This window comes from Mirounga leonina, unplaced genomic scaffold (genome assembly GCF_011800145.1).
Source record: "Mirounga leonina isolate KUSES-001 unplaced genomic scaffold, KU_Mleo_1.0 Mir_166, whole genome shotgun sequence".
Classification (NCBI taxonomy): Eukaryota; Metazoa; Chordata; class Mammalia; order Carnivora; family Phocidae; genus Mirounga; species Mirounga leonina.
Window position 1 is genome coordinate 24,001,510 of NW_023270418.1, and position 19,654 is coordinate 24,021,163.

The window sequence follows — 19,654 nt, forward strand, 5'->3', positions numbered from 1 at the left end:
GTTAAGAAAAAAGTATATGTCATTTATTTAAAAACAAAACTAAACCAAGCTCACAAATTACATATTTCTATATTTTTTAAAGTATGCATACCAAACTGACAACTGTTACCAATGGGAACTGGGATTGGTTTTTAACTTTTTCTGTACTGTTTGAATCTTTAAAAATAAGTACATGTGTAATTAGAAATAAACATTTTTTTAGCTTTGCACAGCGGCAGTGTCGTAGCCAATGAGGTTTATCCGAGGCACGATTATTGCTAATAGAAATAAACATTTTTTTGCAATTTAAATCATATAAATACTTTTAACCTGATTTACCAATTTAAGCTTCTTTTCTAGTATTTACATGGATAGCCAGAAATTTCTAGATAATACAGTATAAAATGGGACACATTGTAGGGTTTTGGATTTTTCTTATTATGTTTTGCTTTTGTTTTTGTTTTTGAGAGGTTGTAGGTTACAGTGGAAGGACATAGGCTCTGGAGTAAAATCTAAGTTTAAATCCTAGATCAGCCATTTATTAAGATTTTAGCAGATTCCTTAACCTCTCTGAGCTTCAAAAAAGTCTATTACTTACCTCATTGAGTTGTATAAGGATTACATGTGCTGGTTTTCCTCATTTCCCATCTCCTTTGGTCAGAGGAAATTGGCCTAGTGTGGTCTAAGATCAAAGATGGTCTTCTATGGGTGATAAAATATTTCACCAGAATATGCCATCTCCCTGGATCAGGACATACGAGTAAAAATGGAGGATGTAAATAATTAATTTTAGAGGTCTATTAACTTTTTAAACCAGTAAGCTATCTATTTGTACTTCAAAAGATCAAATCAAATCAATTCATGTTAGTGATTTATAAATGATCTTTTTTTTTTTTTAGATTTTATTTATTTACTTGAGAGAGAGAGAACACATGAGAGGGGGGAGGGTCAGAGGGAGAAGCAGACTCCCTGCTGAGCAGGGAGCCTGATGTGGGACTCGATCCCGGGACTCCAGGATCATGACCTGAGCCGAAGGCAGTCGCCGCTCAACCAACTGAGCCACCCAGGCGCCCTATAAATGATCTTGAACTTGAAACTTCTAAACAGTTTACATGTCAAGTTGTTTGGTTAACAGGGTTACTTTTCTTATCTCAGAGAACAGCCTTAATTTAATTCAACGTTTGTGCCAGCCAGGATCTGAATTTCAAGAGGCTTCAAAGACTAAAATATGTCTCAGAAGGAGTCTGGCAAGGAAGGAAAAAGCGAGATTTAAAGTTGAATATATGTATATATTATGCTTTTCACTTACAGTGCTGTTGCTCTTCTATGTGTCTATTAATATCACGTAGTAATTCATATGAATATTTTTCTAGTGAGACTTGTTTATTCTAGTATAGGGACTCTGTATTAAATAATAATAATAAAATGAATGGTCTAATTAATGTAGGTGGAAATTCTAGGCCCCTCCAGCAATAATTTCCAAACGGGACCCTTTATTTGATTGCAAAACAAACAAGCTAATACTTTGATGGTATTTATGCTTGGGAAGAGAGTTGAAAAGAAATAGTTCTGGACTTTCCCCATGTAAATTAGAGCCTCCTGAGTAATTAGCAGTTAATAAGTGAATGTTTCCTACAAGTTTAAAGGTTATAGCTGAAATGGGCATATGCTTATGTATATTATTGTACGTGTAAGGTTTATATAGCCCAGGAGTCCTTGAAGATAATCTGTAAATATCCTTGGTTGGATGAGCAGAACTTTAAATAAGGGAGTGGGGGGCTATAGTAAGTTGGTTGCTTGGTGGTTTATTAGTGTTGAAAACCTACTGTCTGGGGCGCCTGGGTGGCTCAGTTGGTTAAGCGACTGCCTTCGGCTCAGGTCATGATCCTGGAGTCCCGGGATCGAGTCCTGCATCGGGCTCCCTGCTCGGCAGGGAGTCTGCTTCTCCCTCTGACCCTCCTCCCTCTCATGCTCTCTGTCTCTCATTCTCTCTGTCTCAAATAAATAAATAAAATCTTAAAAAAAAAAAGAAAACCTACTGTCTTCTGAGTTTTGCAATGTCGGGGGGTGGTACATAGTAATAACTGTAGTAATAACAACAATAATAAAAATCATCGCTAATATTTATTGCATACTTAACTCTGTGCCAAGCACTATGTCAAGATTATTACATAAATTATTTTATTTAATTCCCACTACAAGCTTAGGTGGTAGGTACTATTCCCCAATTTTATAGAAAACGGCAGAAAGATGAGGTAACTTGCTTAAAGTTACACCGTTAGTAAGTGCCAGAGCTAGAAATCAAATCCAGGTCAACCTGAATTCAGAGCCCATGTTCTTAACCATTGCAAAAAATTGCTGTGTCATTTTAATCTGTAGAATCAGTATGTAGCAATAATAATATAATCATTGATGTGTTACTTTTTGTATATACCAAATATTTTCCAAAGAAGTAGTTTATTATTAGTCATATCATTCCTAGTATCATACCCATTTTATAGCAGGAGTGACTGTGGTATACAGAGATTAAGCAATCAGCAGGAGGCCATTACACAGAACCAAGAAGTTTCTGATCCACATTGCCTTTATTTGAGAGGTTCATATAACGATCATACGTGTTACTTATACTTCACTTCGATTTTTCAATGTAGCATGTTGAAATTATAAGTGCTTATCTCAGAAGCAATGCTATCTGAGCAAGACAGGGACCTTGGGCCTTCATGTGGATTTCAGAACAATAGAGCCTATTGGTACATGTTAGAGAAGTTAACCCTGGGCTTGTTGTAAGAATCACGGCAAAGCAGCAGAAGAAAAGGCAATCTGACACGTTTTTTCTTTTCCAAGGAGGGCAGCTAAGGTGCCCAGATATCTTTGCCCTCGGGGGTGCAGGTGTGCTGTTTTTATACTTTAATCATTCACATAAATTAAAGCCTATTCCTTTGCATTTAAAAAATAATATAAAATGACACTCTCCATGTTTTATTGCCAGACAAGAGCTTTGAACTTCTGTCTCATTGAAGTTTGATAAACTGCAAGGATTTTCCAGGGTTGGGTGGTGCCCACAGAGAGAACATTGGACTGATAAGAGCTGCAGGTGAAGGAAACCACCAGAGAATAGTGGTTAGAGAGAGCTCTTCGAACTTGGCTTGTGGGAAATTCTCTGCAGGGAGGAACTTTTCCCTGCCTTTTCTGGCTCTTCTTAGCTGCTTGCCTTCACCCACAAATAAAAAGGGCAGCAGGGCTTTCTGTTTTCACATTGTGAACGAGGAATGGGGGCTGGTGAATACTTTGTGGTAGAGTGGTTCTTTATAAGAAACTTTGAAATTCGATGACAAATTCTAACTTCACACAAAATGCTGATTGGCATACACACCCATGCAGGTGGGGACAAGATGTTCCCATGCGCGTGCGCGCACACACACACGTTCACACAGACACAAATGGACCACATTTCTCAGATGATTTTACTATCAACATATGCCCCTGCCTTTGTGCTCTATGTAGAATAAAGATCATATTTACTGGAAAACTGATTACACAAAATGTTAATGATGAGGCAGTGTGGTATAGTGTTAGGAGCATGGGTTCTTGGTTTGAGTCTTGGCTTTTCCTTTCACTAGCTTGGCTGTGTGATCTTGAGCAAACTACTTTAATTCTATAAATCTCGTTCTCCCCTTTGTAAATGGAGGTACGCAAAATATGTATGTGTCATAGGATTGTGGCAAAGACTAAAATAATGCATGTTAAGACAACGAGTACAGTATCTGGCATATTGTTCACTAAGTTGCACAGGTGCTTCAAATTGTTACCATTATTATGTGTAATACTATTAAACTCTATAAACATCAGATTGGTAGATGAATGTTAAACATAGTCCTTTTTTTTTCTTCCTTGCTTTCTTTCTCTCCCTATGCCCCAACCTTTTTTTGGTGCAAAGTCGCTTTCCAGAAAATTTCTCCTCTTTCCCACCCCCAGGAGGACAAAAGTACTTTGATTCCAATTGCACTGAAAATATTTCTCCCTTAAAGGGCCTTCACATTGACATTTAGTCCCTGAAGTCAGGGAGGAGAAGCAGCAGGATTTGCAACTAAGTGGAGCTCTTTCATTTCCACCATCAAATCAAAACCAAAATCCAAAACACTCCAATCCTGTACTAGCCTTAGGTAGATCTAAGTCAAAGAAAGTCCATCTAGTCCAAGGAAGGAAACTTTTTTTTTTTTAAGATTTTTATTTATTTGAGAGAGAGAGTGAGAAAGAGCACAAGAGCGAGGTAGGGAGCAGAGGGAGAGGGAGAAGTAGACTTCCTGCTGAGCAGGAAGCCCAACACAGGGCTCAATCCCAGGACCCCAGGATCATGACCTGAGTGGAAGGCAGACGCTTACCCAACTGAGCCACCCAGGTGCCCCGGAAGGAATCTTTTTGTAAGACCAGAATAAGTGGGTGGAAAAAGGGAAGGAGAATACAGAGGTGACAGTGTCGCTGATTCTAATGTGAGTTTGGCCATTTTCTTCCCGATTTAATATATATTAAAGTATAAAACAATGAATGCCAGAAATTGGCATGTGTTATCTCTTCATTCTCAGTTTTGGCCATTTCTTTTTTTTTTTTTTTTTTTTTTTTTAAGATTTTATTTATTTATTTGACAGAGAGAAACACAGCGAGAGAGGGAATACAAGCAGGGGGAATAGGAGAGGGAGAAGCAGGCTTCCCGCGGAGCAGGGAGCCCGATGCAGGGCTCGATCCCAGGACCCTGGGATCATGACCTGAGCCAAAGGCAGATGCTTAACGACTGAGCCACCCAGGCGCCCCGGCCATTTCTTGAAGAAAGTTTTCCAGTTGGGTGAACTGTTTCTGAAGCACTAACTTTATTTTCACCTCTTTTCGGGGGGTGGGAGGCTAGAGAATGTTTGCAGTGCATTGATACTTGTTAGCTTTGGGAAGCACTCATATTGACAGAATAAGTTGCAGAATGTAAACATGTCATTCATCTGGACTTTAGGCCCATGCAAACGTGGTGAAACCTTAGGTTACCATTGTCAAATGAAAACTCCCCTGAGTACAGCGTGGGTAGATAAACTTACTTGCTTTTTAACTTTCACTAGACTGCCAGGACTTCAGGAATGTTTTTTTGAAGTACCTATTTTTTTTAGAGGTGGGGGAGGGGCAGAAGGAGAGGGAGAGAGAATCCCAAGCAGGCTCCATGCCCAGTGCAGAGCCTGACACAGGGCTCAGTCTGAGATCATGACCTGAGATCATGATCTGAGCTGAAATCAAGAGTTGGATGCTTAACCAACTGAGCCACCTCAAGGTACCTTGAAGTACCTATTTTTTATAAATTTTAGGTAATTCCTCCATATTTTCCTGAGGGATGAAACTATAAAAGAGACAAATGTCCATCTTGGTAACAACTTTGGGAATTGCTTTTTGACAAGATATTCATTACTTACGAGGTTTTTTGTTCTCACTGCTCCAGAAGAAAAGTTTGGTTTTTTTTTAAATTTGTTTGTTTTTAAATTTTTGGATGGTAAATGGAAATACTGAATTGGAAGTTTCTATGTGAAGTGTGCCAGGATATCATTGTTGTGCCTAAAGATAAAATTCAGGGAAAGGGAACAAGCATTTGTTGAACACATGTTATAATGGTAACTCTAGCCTATGTTGTTTATTGAAGTAAACCCCCAATAGACCTTTGAGATAGGCTCTTAAGAATTTATATTATCAAGCAAACCAGGGACTGTAGTATTTTACATGTATTATCTGATTCAACTCTCATAACCCTATGATGTAGGAACTACTAATATTATTATTATGAATAGTAATAGTATTATTATCCACATTTTACAGTGAGGAAATAGGCTTGGAGGGTCATTTGCTCAAAGTCACACAGTTAGGAATTGGTAGGGCTGAGAATGGAACTATGGTCTCTCTGAACTCTAAAGCCCAAGGTCTAAACCAGTGATTCTTAAACTTCCAGGTACATAAGAAGCATGAAGGGTACTTGTTAAAAATTACTGGGCTCCATGAAAAGTACAGCATAGGGAATACAGTCAATAATATTGCAGTAACATTGTATGGTGACAAATGGTGACTACACTTACTGTGGTGAGCATTGAGTAATACGTAGAATTGTCAAAGCACCATGTTGTACATCTGAAATGGGGCATACAATGTTATATTTAAAAGTTTCTAAAAAAAAAAACTTTTTTTTTTTTTAGAATTATTGGGCTCTAGGTAGAAATTAAAGTCACTAAGTCTGAGATGGTGTCAGATTACAAATCTGTATTTTAACAGGGTAACTCTGGTGATTCAGATCAAGAAGTTGATTGACCATATTTTGAGAAAGAGCTAAATTATGTTTCTTTCCACATGTGATAAAGAAGAAAACAGGTGTAGATTAAATAACTATCCAGGATTAAGCTACCAAAGACAGAGCCGTGATTCAAACCAAGGTCTGTCTAATTCTAATACACCCTTTATTACAAGCCCATGATTAATTCACACATTTTCCCATCACAACAAATGCAGAAAATGTGATTTCTGGTAAATCGAATCACACAGATTTCATGGTCCTAAGGCTAATAATTTATAGCACCATTACTGACATTTTCATTAAATTTCCTTAAACTTTTCCACGACTTTTTTTGCTGTTAAGGAATTGAGTTTTCTTTGCAAGCAGATCATCCACACTTCAGGCATGGCATCACTACTCCCTGGGTTAAGTTTCTGAGACATGCAGAAGTGGAAGAGGGTGGAAGGAGATAGAAAGAAAAGAACTCCCAGGTGTAGCTAAATGGTGCTAAATGTAGCTAAATGGTGCTAAAGCTCCTCACCCTCATTAACGTCACCCTCATCACTGAAATGGAGAGTGAAGGGTTGATATTAATAATAATAGCCAATCACATGGCAATAGGTCATGTTCTACATTGTCTCCCATTCTGCCCTTTGAGACCATAGCTCAGTTAGGGCCAGCAAGTTTGCGTTGCCTATTCTAGTCCACTTCCTAGGGCAGAACCAACATCTAGGTTGACTTTCATGGCTTCCTACTGGGACTGGGAAGACTAATTTTCTTTGTCTCTTTCTCTTTCTGTCTTGATTTTTTTTTAGCCCAGCGACATGTCCTCACGTACATGGAGGATGCAGTGTGCCAGCTGCTAGAGAATAAGGAAGATATTAGCCAGTACGGCGTGGCCAGGTTCTTCACCGAATAGTAAGTACCTGTTTGGCCAATAGGGTGAGCCCAGAGGAGGCACTTGGAAGCAGGCAAGGTATATGAAGAATAGAGCAGGGTATTGCTGATGATGTAGTGGCAGTGAATGCTGAGCTTTGGTAAGTTGGTTGAGGGTTGCCCAGACACGTTTTGGAACATGCTTTTGGTGCAGCTAGTTTTGTCCAGTGATAAGTCTTTTTTTTTTTTAAGATTTTATTTATTTATTTGACAGAGAGAGACAGAGTGAGAGAAGGAACACAAGCAGGGGGAGTGGGAGAGGGAGAAGCAGGCTTCCTGCAGAGCAGGGAGCCTGATACTGGGCTCGATCCCAGGACCCTGGGATCATGACCTGAGCTGAAGGCAGGTGCTTAACAACTGAGCCACCCAGGCACCCCGTCCAGTGATAAGTCTTATGAGTGGTCATGGCTATAGTAGCTCAAGAACTAATTGTTTCATCTGTTAGATCTGTTTCTTTAGGTCCCTCTTATAATTTTAACTTTCTCCATTATTCAGAATACTTACTGTGATTGCCTGTTGTCCGTGTTCCTTTGGCCTGTGTTTTTCATGGCTGGCTTTTCTTGTGGAAATGCGTAGGATGATTTGCTTCTGCAGTTTTCTTTCTACATCTAAAGGATGCTGTGTCAATCAGCTAAGGATTTTAGAGTATTTGTAGAGGCAGAATAACTTTCATATTGTGTTTCTTTGTAAAGCATGCTTGGAGTGTATAAAAGTCAAAATGATTACTACTTTTTTAATGTCACAGAACTGTTCTTAGGCTGAAAGAGAATCCGTTTTGAACTCCTTGGTCTTCATGAAAGGGTGTGTTAAAGAAATACACAATGTTATTTTTATTTCCAAAATGCCATCACATATTTGTATAATCATTTGGATTCTCCTTCCTTTTTTTTAGGGTTTATTGGGAACATTTTAAGGAAGAATAGCCTCTAACAGGCTTTTTTTTTTTTTTAAGATTTTATTTATTTATTTGGGAGAGAGAGACAGAGAATGAGAGAGTGAGCGAGCACAAGCGGGGTTTGGGGGGAGGGGAACAGACTCCCCCCCTGAGCAATGAGCCCCGACATGGGGCTCAATCCCAGGACCCTGGGATCCTGACGTGAGCTGAAGGCAGAAGCTTAACTGACTGAGTCACCCAGGTACCCTAACAGGCTTCTATCTAAGGGGAATCATGAGCTCAAGTCTATCCTCCTTGAAAACATATTTTTTCCTTTCTATGCTCCACCGCTTCCTTAAAGATCAGACAGCTGTTCTAATGGCCTAAACTTGGGTTGCTGTTAGGGGGATTCTTGACTCTCCCTAACTTCTTTTGCCAAGCTATGGATCTTGCAGATGAAGTCTAGATTTCTTATGGATTGGAATTTCAAGTCCCTGGGAAAAACAGGCTCTCTAGGAGCAGAGCCTGTCCCTTTTCCCAGTCCTCTAAAGGAGGATCAGGGAAGGACTCTTGTTCTCATGGTGTGGGCTGAAGCAAATGAGGTGGGCAGGGAATAAAGACTGAGATTGAATAGCCTTGCTTGCTCTTACAGAACTGACAAGCCTAGGGGTCAAGTTTCTAGGCCATTTAATCTGTACCAGCACTCTTGAGGCTCCTTGCCAAGTGAAATATGACTCTTCTGGGGGCAATGCTTCTTCCTGGTTTTTTTCGTTTTACTCTACCTCCCCCACCCTCCACATCCTTTATAAGTCTTTCCTATCACACTGGCTCCTTGAGGACAGGCTCTTCATCTTTGTGTTCTTAGTGCCTGGCATGATATTTAGCACATAATAGATGTTAGGTGAATGTTTGTTGAATATACAGCTGTATCTGTATTTTAAGTTATTGCACACTATTTACTCTTATTCTTGTTCTTGTTAGTAAAAAGGACTTTCTCTTGCCTTCTCTCTCTTTTTTATTGATTCTTTTTGAGTAAGCTCTATTTTCTGCCATATAAGAAGCTGTATGCCATGTATGTAGTACTCCAAAAGTGAACCCAACTGGTCTAAATAACTGATACTGAACTCTATAGAGCCAATAGTAAATCTTATAACTGTTTCAAAATGCTATTGAATGCTATCAACTGTAACTTTTATCCACCAATACACTGTTGAAAAAAATCTTGATTTTCCACAGTGCTGATAGAAATCTAGTTGCCAAGTGAGTTGTTTCTTGTCCTCAGGAAACTAAAAATTACATAATGTTTATGAATGGCACATACCTGACACTTTTCAGAAAGCATATTGGCCCAAGGCAAGTTATTTTGAGAAATGAACTAGCATCAAAGCTCCAAAATCTTAAAACAAACAAACAAAAAAGACTTGAAAGGTATGGATGTATGATGAAATTGAAAGTAGTATTTGGTAGACAAGGAGACCTGAGTGAGTGGTAGAAGCTCCTGATTTTCTTTGATTATGAATTTTATTTATCTAGTGAAAATCCTTCCTTATCAGGCTTCAGTTTTGTGTTGATTCACAGCAGCATAATGACACTGCCCTAGGAAGAACGGTTCCTTATTCTTAAAAGTCCTCACTCTATAATCTTGGGCAATTTTTGAAATTGTTTTTGGAAGGAAGGCTTTCCTGCTGATTTTCTTCTCTGGGTCTGCTTGTCCCCTCACCTGTGCTGTCACTCCTTGGTTGTTGGTGTTTTCCAACAAATCCATGATTGTTCCAGTAAATCTGGGTAAGCTGCAAAACATGAGTAGCTAAGCTGTACTGTGTGTGTATGTCTGCAAGACTGTGAGCTCTTTAGATCATATTCTTCTGGACACTCTTGAAAGAAAGATACTAAATCCCAGAGGATTTTCTTTTATGTTGTATGCAACCTCTACCTCTGAATGTTGTCTTTCAACCAGTGGAAGGTAAAAGGAATTAATATTTAGAGGTGCCACTCTAAGAATAGACCCAAGTGTCAGCATGGGGTCAGGACCTCTGAAGAAGTATATCCAAGAAAATGAGGCTAGAGTAGTTATAACTTAGAAACCACAGCAGAGTGTGACCAGGTTCTTGTGGTAAAGATCAAATGAGAAATGTGGTTTTTTAAGACATTGGAAAATAATGATGAGAGAAAAACAGGCTGAAATCTGAGAATTCCTATCAGGATTGGGAACCATTCTTCACAGGCTAAATTGATAGTTACAACACTGTGGCATCAGGGAGCTTGACCTCCACATACTAATATAGAAATGAATGATACTCTGTGGTCTTGGTTGGTGGGCCCAGGAGGGCTCTTTCTTATGATCAAGTGTCTTGTTTTTGTTTTTTTTTAAATGATGGTTTTGTTTTGTTTTAAAGATTTTATTTATTTATTTGACAGAGAGAGACACAGCGAGAGAGGGAACACAAGCAGGGGGAGAGGGAGAGGGAAGAAGCAGGCTTCCCGGCGAGCAGGGAGCCCGACGCAGGACTCGATCCCAGGACCCTGGGATCATGACCTAAGCCGAAGGCAGCCGCTTAACCGACTGAGCCACCCAGGCGCCCCTAAATGATGGTTTTAACCTCTTGGGGATACTTTCGTGATGTCTGTTTTGGTTGCAAATACACAGATACCTTCATTGATAGAGGTTTATTTCAAGGATATGTGAGAATATAAGACAGCATTCACTCATGAATTCATTCAGCAATTATTTTTGAGCGCTTACTATGTGCCTATGTGTAATAGGTAGTGGAGATAGAGTAGTGAACAAGACAAATAAAGTAATTATTCTCATGGATGTAAAGGTTTAGTGCGGGAGATAGTCAATAAACAAGTAAACTGATGATGACGACAATAGCTAATAGTTAATAAATACTTGTGTGCTAGGCACTGTTCTAAGCATATAACATGTATTCTCTCATTTAATTCTCACAATACTGGGGCACCTGGGTGGCGCAGTCGGTTAAGTGTCTGACTCTTGATTTTGGCTCAGGTCATTATCTCAGGGTGGTGAGATCAAGTCCCATGTCGAGTTCTGCACTGGGCATGGAGCCTTCCTGAGATTCTCTCTCTCCCTCTCCCTCTGCCACCACCCCCCTTATGTGCACATGCTCTTTTTCTCTCTAAAAAAATAAATAAGTAAAAAAATAAAAATCTTTAATTCTCACAATACCATGAGGTGGGGTTTTAATATTCTCTTCATTTTATGCATTGGGAAATTCAGGTACACAAAAAGAATATTACCAAGGTTACATAGCTGATGACCATAACAAGATAAATAACAAGGAAATAACTAGGGTAACGTGATACACAGGATAGTCAGGAAGGCCTCTTGGAGATGGCATTTGAGGGCTTATCCCATGGGATGATTAACTCATCCCTTCAAAGAGCCAATAAGTTATCTCTGTTCAGGTGACTCACCTTTTTGTCCACCTTTGTTACCTAAGCTTTCTGTGTCCAAAAAAGATAGTATGATTGATTTTATTTGCTGCTACCCAGAATGGAATAACCTTAACAGGCAGTGATCAGGGAAAGCCACCTTACAAGTAACTGGTTTCCCTATGCATTGCTCATATATAATAAGTGAAAATAATAAAATAATTAGACATAAAAATTACCTGCGTTATATATAATATTAATATGAAGATTGAAATCTTAGTTTTTAGAAAAAGAGCATTATTATATCTTGATATATATTAATCATCAGAATTCAGTTGGGAATTTACATACCTTTTTTAATATACTCTTACAGTAAAAGATACCAGCATCAAATCCTTTTTTTTTTTAATTGTCTTGATTAGAATATATCCATAAAATGTGAACTTCATTAATTCACTCCTGGAGATGAAAAGGAAGTTCCAATGGTGCATATTCCTAAATCACTTTAAGTATAACTCTAAAGAAAAACAAACCATCATTATAAAATATGTACTATTTCTTCTGTTTTTAAACAGGTGCTCTAAACCCTGTGAAAGATGACCTACTTCTCTCCTAAGTAATCTAGAACAATCAGGGTGTAAACTTTCAGTTCTAAAGTTGGCAGATTTTTTTAGGATTACCCATCATCCAGCATTTAAGTAATGTTGTTTTGGGTTCTTCTCGTGCCCGTGGCAACAGAGTAGCAGTTTTGGAGCAACAAGAAACACATCAGAACAAACCAGGAGTTCACTGATTTCCAGGCTCATGGCTCTGAATGAGGGATCGACTTGAGACTTCTCTGGGCCATCTCTGCTCCGTGTTTTCCCTACTTATTGTTGTTAAATTGAGCCAAAATGTGCTATGGCGAAGTAATGGTGACTAATCCTATTATAGACTTCTTTAAAAGGGTAATGCTTCTCCCCGCCCCGCCCCCCATCTTTTTTCCATAGTTCAGTTCTTAGCTGGAGTTGACACATTATAACAGAAAATTACCCATTTCTCATTGTCAGCATCTGGATTCTCACAGACTCAGATAATTGCCAGGAATAGATTTTGCCTTCAACTAGAGCAACCCTGTCCTCACTATTATTGGCCCAGGCACTTCTGGCATTTGTAAAAATCTATAGAGGATTCTGGTTCTTTTCTATGTCACTAGGAGTATCCAGAGCAAAAGTGCTGCACGGAGACATAGTGGTGATTGAGAGTCACCAAAAATCTATTTGGAAACTTAAAAATCCAGGTTTATCAAGGGTAGAAGTTGCTTACTTGCTTAGAATCCATCTCTCTTCTTCAGTACCTTCATGTTTTGATTACAGGAAACCATCCAGCAGCACCTGACCTGGTAACTGAGGAAGCCATTTCACAGCCCGCTGGTCCCCTGACTCATTTAGAAGTCAGAGTCAAAAGTTGTGGGAGTAATAATTGGGCCCAGATTCTCCCTGTCAGGAGGGTCCTCACTCCCCTCCCCTCCCTTCTACAAGTTAAGAGAAATTTAGCTGTTGTGAAACTGTTCAATAAGAGGAAATGAAGGAACTCCATCCTTGGCTGAAGTATTCTCAAGAACCAGTGATATTATTTCTGTTTTCATGGGAGCAGCTTTTACAGCTAGCTAGTATAAAATTTAGGTGTAATTTTCTACACGGAAATATTTCCCTTTAGAGAAATTACTTAATTTATGTTACTCGATAAATAATATAAAGAATCTTTATTTGGTCCCATCCAAGCACTGATATTTCTCCTCATTCTCCTGCTCTGATAATTCTCTGAGTACCCCTCTGGCAATTAGGTAGACACACACAAATCTGAATTTACAGATCAGTAGTGCTATTAGTAATGTGAATTAGCTCAGCAGAAGTTAAGAAACTTTACTTCATCAACAACAGAACAGTTTAAATTTCTCAGTGTTTTTAATTTCTTCCATAATTTGCTCAGAACTCTAGAAGATCTGTGGTGCTGGCAGCACAGACCTGGCACAAGAGCAGGAAAGAATGACACATTCTGGCACCTTTAACCAGAAGGTCTTTAATGAACTGGGATGGGGGTGGAGGGGAGAGAGGGGAAGGAGGAGGGACAGTTAGGATTTTGGCAGCCACACAAAGATTCTTCTTCCCTGAGAAAAGTGAAATGAAAGTCAAATGAAGCTTCTCTCTGTTATTATGATTTGCTAAGATGTTTGTCTGTCTCTTAGCTTCCAGCCCCATGGCAGGTGCATCTTTCCAGTCAGTGACTTCCCCACAAAACAAATTGTTTCTCAGGATCCCTCAAGAGGGGTCATGTCCAACCAATTTCCTGTCTGAGGCCATAACTGTGATTCCTTTCTTCAACTATCAGATGCAATTTTGACCAGCACAGTGGAAACTATCTTACTAGAAAATGTCATGAGCATGTAAATTTATTTTAGGACACGTTGGCCCAGGGTTGCTGAGTTCTGGGGCTGCAACAGTCAGTAATGCTATTTCCGGGTGGCCATAGAAGCAGCCTTGAATTCATCCCTTTGTCATTAAATAACATCAACAACAAATGTCTTTGTTAATGTCCTTCCTTGTGTTATATTTTCCAGGTCAAGATCATTGCTAGGGGTGATAATACCTATCTCACAGGGTTGTTGTACAGGTGAGGTAAAATGATGTATAAAATGGCTGGCTATGGGGCTCCTGGGTGGCTCAGTTGGTTAAGCGACTGCCTTCGGCTCAGGTCATGATCCCAGGGTCCTGGGATCGAGTACCGCATCGGGCTCCCTGCTCAGCAGGGAGTCTGCTTCTCCCTCTGACCCTCCCCCCTCTCATGCTCTCTCTCTATCTCATTCTCTCTCAAATAAATAAATAAAATCTTAAAAAAAAAAATGGCTGGCTATGTAGAATTCATTCTCATTCCCCTTTAGCTCCAGTTCTCTGGGATTTTTGCTTCTCTCCTACTTTGTGGATCTCCTGGAAAGTGATAGTCTTACTCTTCTTTCTCTTTATATGGTATTAGAGTTGAAGATTTTGAGGACTTTTTAGTCTCTGTTGTTTTCTGTAACACTTTTTGCTTACCCTGCATTTTATGTACTTTTTTGGAGATGAAAGACATTTGATGATTTCCTGCAGGACTATTAGCCATTTAGCGTTAGCCACTTGACTCATCATTTAGTTCATTCAGAGAATAGCCTAAGAAAGCTTTTTTGTCTTTCCTTTTCCCACCGATAAGCCATTTCCTCACTTCCTGGCTATACCCTCTCTTCTCTGGCTGCCAAGATTAAAAAATTCAAGGTGTAATGGGAGACCTGAGCCAGTCAAGTCTATCCAACTTGTATTGTTCCTCCTCTTAGCTCTAGTGGTGCAGTGATGTGCTCAGGGTAATGAAAAGCAGACATTCTCTGCTGAGGTCATTGCTCCTCACCCTGGCAGCCTGCTGCAGGAAGCTGTTTATCTGTGCTTGCTGAGCCAAGCTCCAGCCTCCCAACAGTTGGAATGTACTGAGAAACCACAGAGCCCGAAGAGACCATGTTACACAGGCAGTTCCAGGCAGGGAGAGTATATTTACATCACACAAGCTGCAGTTTACATGTGTGGGGATAACTGTTCATCTGTACACTCTCAAACTCCACCGTCTATGCAATATATATGCCCTCTCAAAGGGGGTTAGCCAAGAGAATTGTACCGCTATGTCCAAAATGCCCTGAACACCTACTAACTTGACATAACGAAAAAGAAGTATTATAGAAAATATGATGTAAAAACCACCTTTTGGGGCACCTGGATGGCTCAGTCACTTAAGCATCAGACTCCTGATTTCAGCTCAGGTCATGATTTCAGGGTCCTGGGATCGAGCCCCGCATTGGGCTCCATGCTCAGTGTGGAGTCTGCTTAGGATTCTCTCCTTCTCCCTCCTCCTCTCTCTCTCTCTAAATGTCTTTAATCTCCAAAAAAGTACATAAAATGCAGGGTAAGCAAAAAGTGTTACAGAAAACAACAGAGACTAAAAAGTCCTCAAAATCTTCAACTCTAATACCATATAAAGAGAAAGAAGAATAAGACTATCACTTTCCAGGAGATCCACAAAGGAGTAGAGAAGCGAAAATCCCAGAGAACTGGAGCTAAAGGGGAATGAGAATGAATTCTACATAGCCAGCCGTTTTATACATCATTTTACCTTTCTCTCTCCCTCTTCCCCCTTCTTTTGAATAAATAAATAAATAAAATCTCAAAAAAAAAACCAAACCCTTACCTTTTTAAGGTAGCTTTTTTCTGAGTCAAATTTGATGTTTAGAATCTTAAACCATACAAGCCTGCTCTCTAAAGCATCCCAAAATATTGTTCTTTGCATGGTTTTTCCAACTACATATTTTTCTTATCTCTTTACCAAAATATCAAGTATCGTTACAGAGTTTCAAATGTGGCTGTAAGATATGGTCATCTTGCCTATAAGGGGATGTAATTTGGTTGAGGAGATAATGCTTTTTGATTAACAGAATAATTGTTAATTGTTAATAATTCAAGACCTTATATAATGGCATTAAGTTGTGCTCTGAGATCTGAGAATAAGGAGAAATAATGGGTACTAGAGAAGTTAAATAAGGCAACATAGAGGAGTGTGTCTTGACTTATGTGATGGTTAATTTTATGTGTAATCTTGACCAGGTGAGGGTTTTCCCAGATAGCTGGTAAAACATTACTTCTGAGTACGTCTGTGAGGGTGCTTTCAGAAGAGATTAGTATTTGAATTGGTAGACTTTAAAGAAGATCCACCCTCACTAATGTGGGTAGGCATCATCCAATTCCTTGAGGACCTGACTAGAACCAAAAGGTAGAAGAAGAGTGAATGTGGCTTTTTTGGGTTTTTTTGTTTGTTTGTTTTTGTTTTTTGGCTTTAGCTGGGACATCCGTTATCTCCCACCCTCAGACATCAGTGCCTTTGAATTTGGGCTAGAACTTACATCATTGGCCCTCTGATTCTTGGGCCTTTGGACTAAGACTGGGACTTACACCACTGACTGCCCTGGCTCTTGGGCTTACAGACTTGGATTGAATTACACTACCAACTCTTCTGGTTCTCCAGATTGCAAATGGCAGATCATTGGATTTCTTGGCTTCCATAATCACATGAGCCAATTCCGTAATCACATAAGCTAAATCTCTTCTTGTATGTATAGTTTACCTTGAACAACACATGGTTAGGGACATTTATCCCCAACACAGTAAAAAATCCATGTATAGCTCTTGACTCCTCCAAAAACTTAACTAATAGTCTACTGTTGACCAGAAGCTTAAACAGTTGATAACATAAACAGTTGATTAGCATGTATTTTGTATGTTATATTATTATATTCTTAAAATAAAGGAAGTCTGAGAAAAGAAAATGTTTTAAGAAAATCATAAAGAAGAGAACATAACATTTATAGGAATGTACTGTAAAAAATCTGTGTATAAGTGGACTTGTGCAGTTCATACCTCTGTTGTTCAAGGGTCAACTGTATGTACATTTTTACCACTGGTTCTCTTTTTCTGGAGAACACTGACTAATACAACCTAGAAAGGTGAATAGAATTTGAATAAGCAAATGAGAAATAAATATTTTTATGTGACACGAAAGTACTGTAGCATAGTGGTTAACAACACAGACTTTGGAGGCTTTGTTTGACGGCTGCCACTTACTATATGTGATCTTAGGCAGGTTGCTTAGCCTCATCTATAAAATAGGGAGACTCACAAATAAAGTGTAAAATTCCATGTTACATGATTGTTGGAAGGATAATGAATGTAAAGTGCTTGATAGTCTACCTAAGATATACTAAGTGTTGAATAAGTGATAGCTACTACTACTGTTGTTTGTGCATTCGACAAATATTTACTAAATGCCTTTGTGTTAGTCAGTGTTCTGGACACTACGGGATATACATCAGTGACAAAATGGACAAGAAATCCCAACTTTTGTGGAGCTTCCTTTCTGACATTAGCTTTCATTCTGAAACTGTATTTTACTTTTTTTTTTCTCTTGTAATAATTTTAGACTTACAGAAAAGGTGTAAAAATAGCATAGGGGTGCCTGGGTGGCTCAGTTGGTTAAGCGTCTGACTCTTGATCTCAGCTCAGGTCTTGATTTGGGGGTTGTGAGTTGGAGCCCAATGCTGGGCGTGGAGCCTACTTAAAAAACAAAAACAACAACAACAACAAAAACATATAGTCTCTATATGTCTTTCACCCAACTTCCACTAATGTTAGCATCTTCTATAACAATAGTATAATTATGAAAATCAGTTAATTGAAAACTATTAACTACCTATAGACATTATTGGAATTTTCACCTTCATTTTTGAAGGGTAGTTTTTTCAGGTATAAGTTCTAGGTTGGCAGTTACTGTCTTTTAGTGCTTTGAAGACACTATTCCATTTTCTTCTGGTTTCCACAGTTTCTGTTGATAAGTCAGCTATCAGTCATTCTTACACCTTTGAAAAATAATCTGTCCTTATCTCTGGCTATTTTTTGGATATTTCTCCTTGGTCTTTGGTAGTTTTACTGTAATGTACCTAGGTTTGTTTTTCTTTATATTTAAACCCCTTCATGCTCTTAGTGCTTCTTGAACCTGTAATTTGATGTCTTTTATCAGTTTTTGAAAGTTCTCAATTTTTAGCTTTTCAGATTTGCTTCTGTTTCACTGTCTTTACTCCTGAGGTTCCAGTTACACAAACTTTAGACTTTCTCATGGTATCCTCTCTTACGTACTTTTCTGCATTTTTCATCATTTTATCTTATATGCTTTCTTCTAGATTTTTTTTCTGACCTATTTTGCAGTGCATTAATTCTCTTTTCATTTTGTGTAATTTGCTGTTAAACCCATGTACTTTCTTAATTCCAATTATTGTCTTATTCTTGTTTTTGTGTTTTTTGTATCTTACCATGACACTTTTAATCTGCTTTAAATACAAAAGAGAGAAAAAAAGAAATTGCAAGCTGGGGAAACCAGGAATGTTGAAAGCAAGTTTGAAAAACCTTAAGATTTGTTTACTAGTGTTTCTCATACTTCTCTTAGTCTTGCTTCCCATAGTGCATCTTCATTTTTCTTTTTTATTTCCAGCAGCAAAGAAGATTTTAATTAACTTTGCTTTCTTTTTTTTTTTTATTTATTTATTTGAGAGAGAGAGAATGAGAGAGAGCACATGAGAGAGGGGAGGGGCAGAGGGAGAAGCAGACTCCCCACCGAGCAGGGAGCCCGATGTGGGACTCGATCCTGGGACTCCAGGATCATGACCTGAGCCGAAGGCAGTCACTTAACCAACTGAGCCACCCAGGCGCCCCTAACTTTGCTTTCTTTACTTCTATAGTTTATTGTGAAAATTTTATATAGCTTAAATAAGACGTTTTCGTTTGTTTTTTAAAGACTTTTTTTTTTAGAGTAGTTTTAGGTTGACAGCAAAATTGAGAGGAAGGTAGAGATTTCCTATGTATCCTGTGCTGCCAAAATGCAAAGGCAACAGTTATTGTTATTTTTATTATCATTACCAACATTCCCTGCTTTTGGTACATTTGGTTATAATTGATGAACCTACGTTGACATATCATCATCATCCAAAGTTCATAGTTTACCTTAGTGTTCACTTGGTATTGTATATTTTAGGGGTTTGGACAGATGTCTAATGACATATAACCATCATTATGGTATCATACAGAGTATTCTCACTGCTCTAAAAATTATCTGTGTTCTCCCTGTTTATCCCTTCTTCCCACCCAATTCCCAGCAACCACTGATCTTTTTACTGTCTTCATAGTTTCGCCTTTTCCAGGTGTTATATAGTTGGAATCATATAGTATATAGCCTTTTCCAATTATTTTACTTTTTTTTACAGATTTATTTATTTATTTGAGAGCGAGAGAGAGGGCAGAAGCAGGAGGGGGAGAGGGAGAGAGAACCTCAAGCAGACTCCACACTGAGTGTGGAGCCCAACACAGGGCTTGATCTTATGACCCTGAGATCACAACCCAAGCTGAAATCAAGAGTCGGGCACTTAACCATCTGTGCCACCCCATCCAATTATTGTTTGTTTTTTTTAAACAAAGATTTTAAGTAATCTCTCCACCACAACATGGGGCTCAAACTCACAATCCTTAGATCAAGAGTTGCATGCTCTACTGACTGAGCTAGCCAGGTGAGCCACAATTATTGTA

At 38.9% G+C, this 19,654-nt stretch overlaps 1 protein-coding gene and 1 pseudogene across 1 annotated transcript in view; both read left to right on the forward strand.

The window, feature by feature from the left end:
• Positions 1-19,654, forward strand: part of CUNH11orf49 (chromosome unknown C11orf49 homolog) — a 182,928-nt gene that overhangs the window by 33,203 nt on the left and 130,071 nt on the right. Inside the window, exon 2 of the mRNA XM_035012734.1 lies at positions 7,084-7,186. Coding sequence (XP_034868625.1) covers positions 7,084-7,186 — 103 coding nt within the window. The remainder of the gene's footprint in view (positions 1-7,083; positions 7,187-19,654) is intronic.
• LOC118016365 lies at positions 201-323 on the forward strand (annotated as a pseudogene).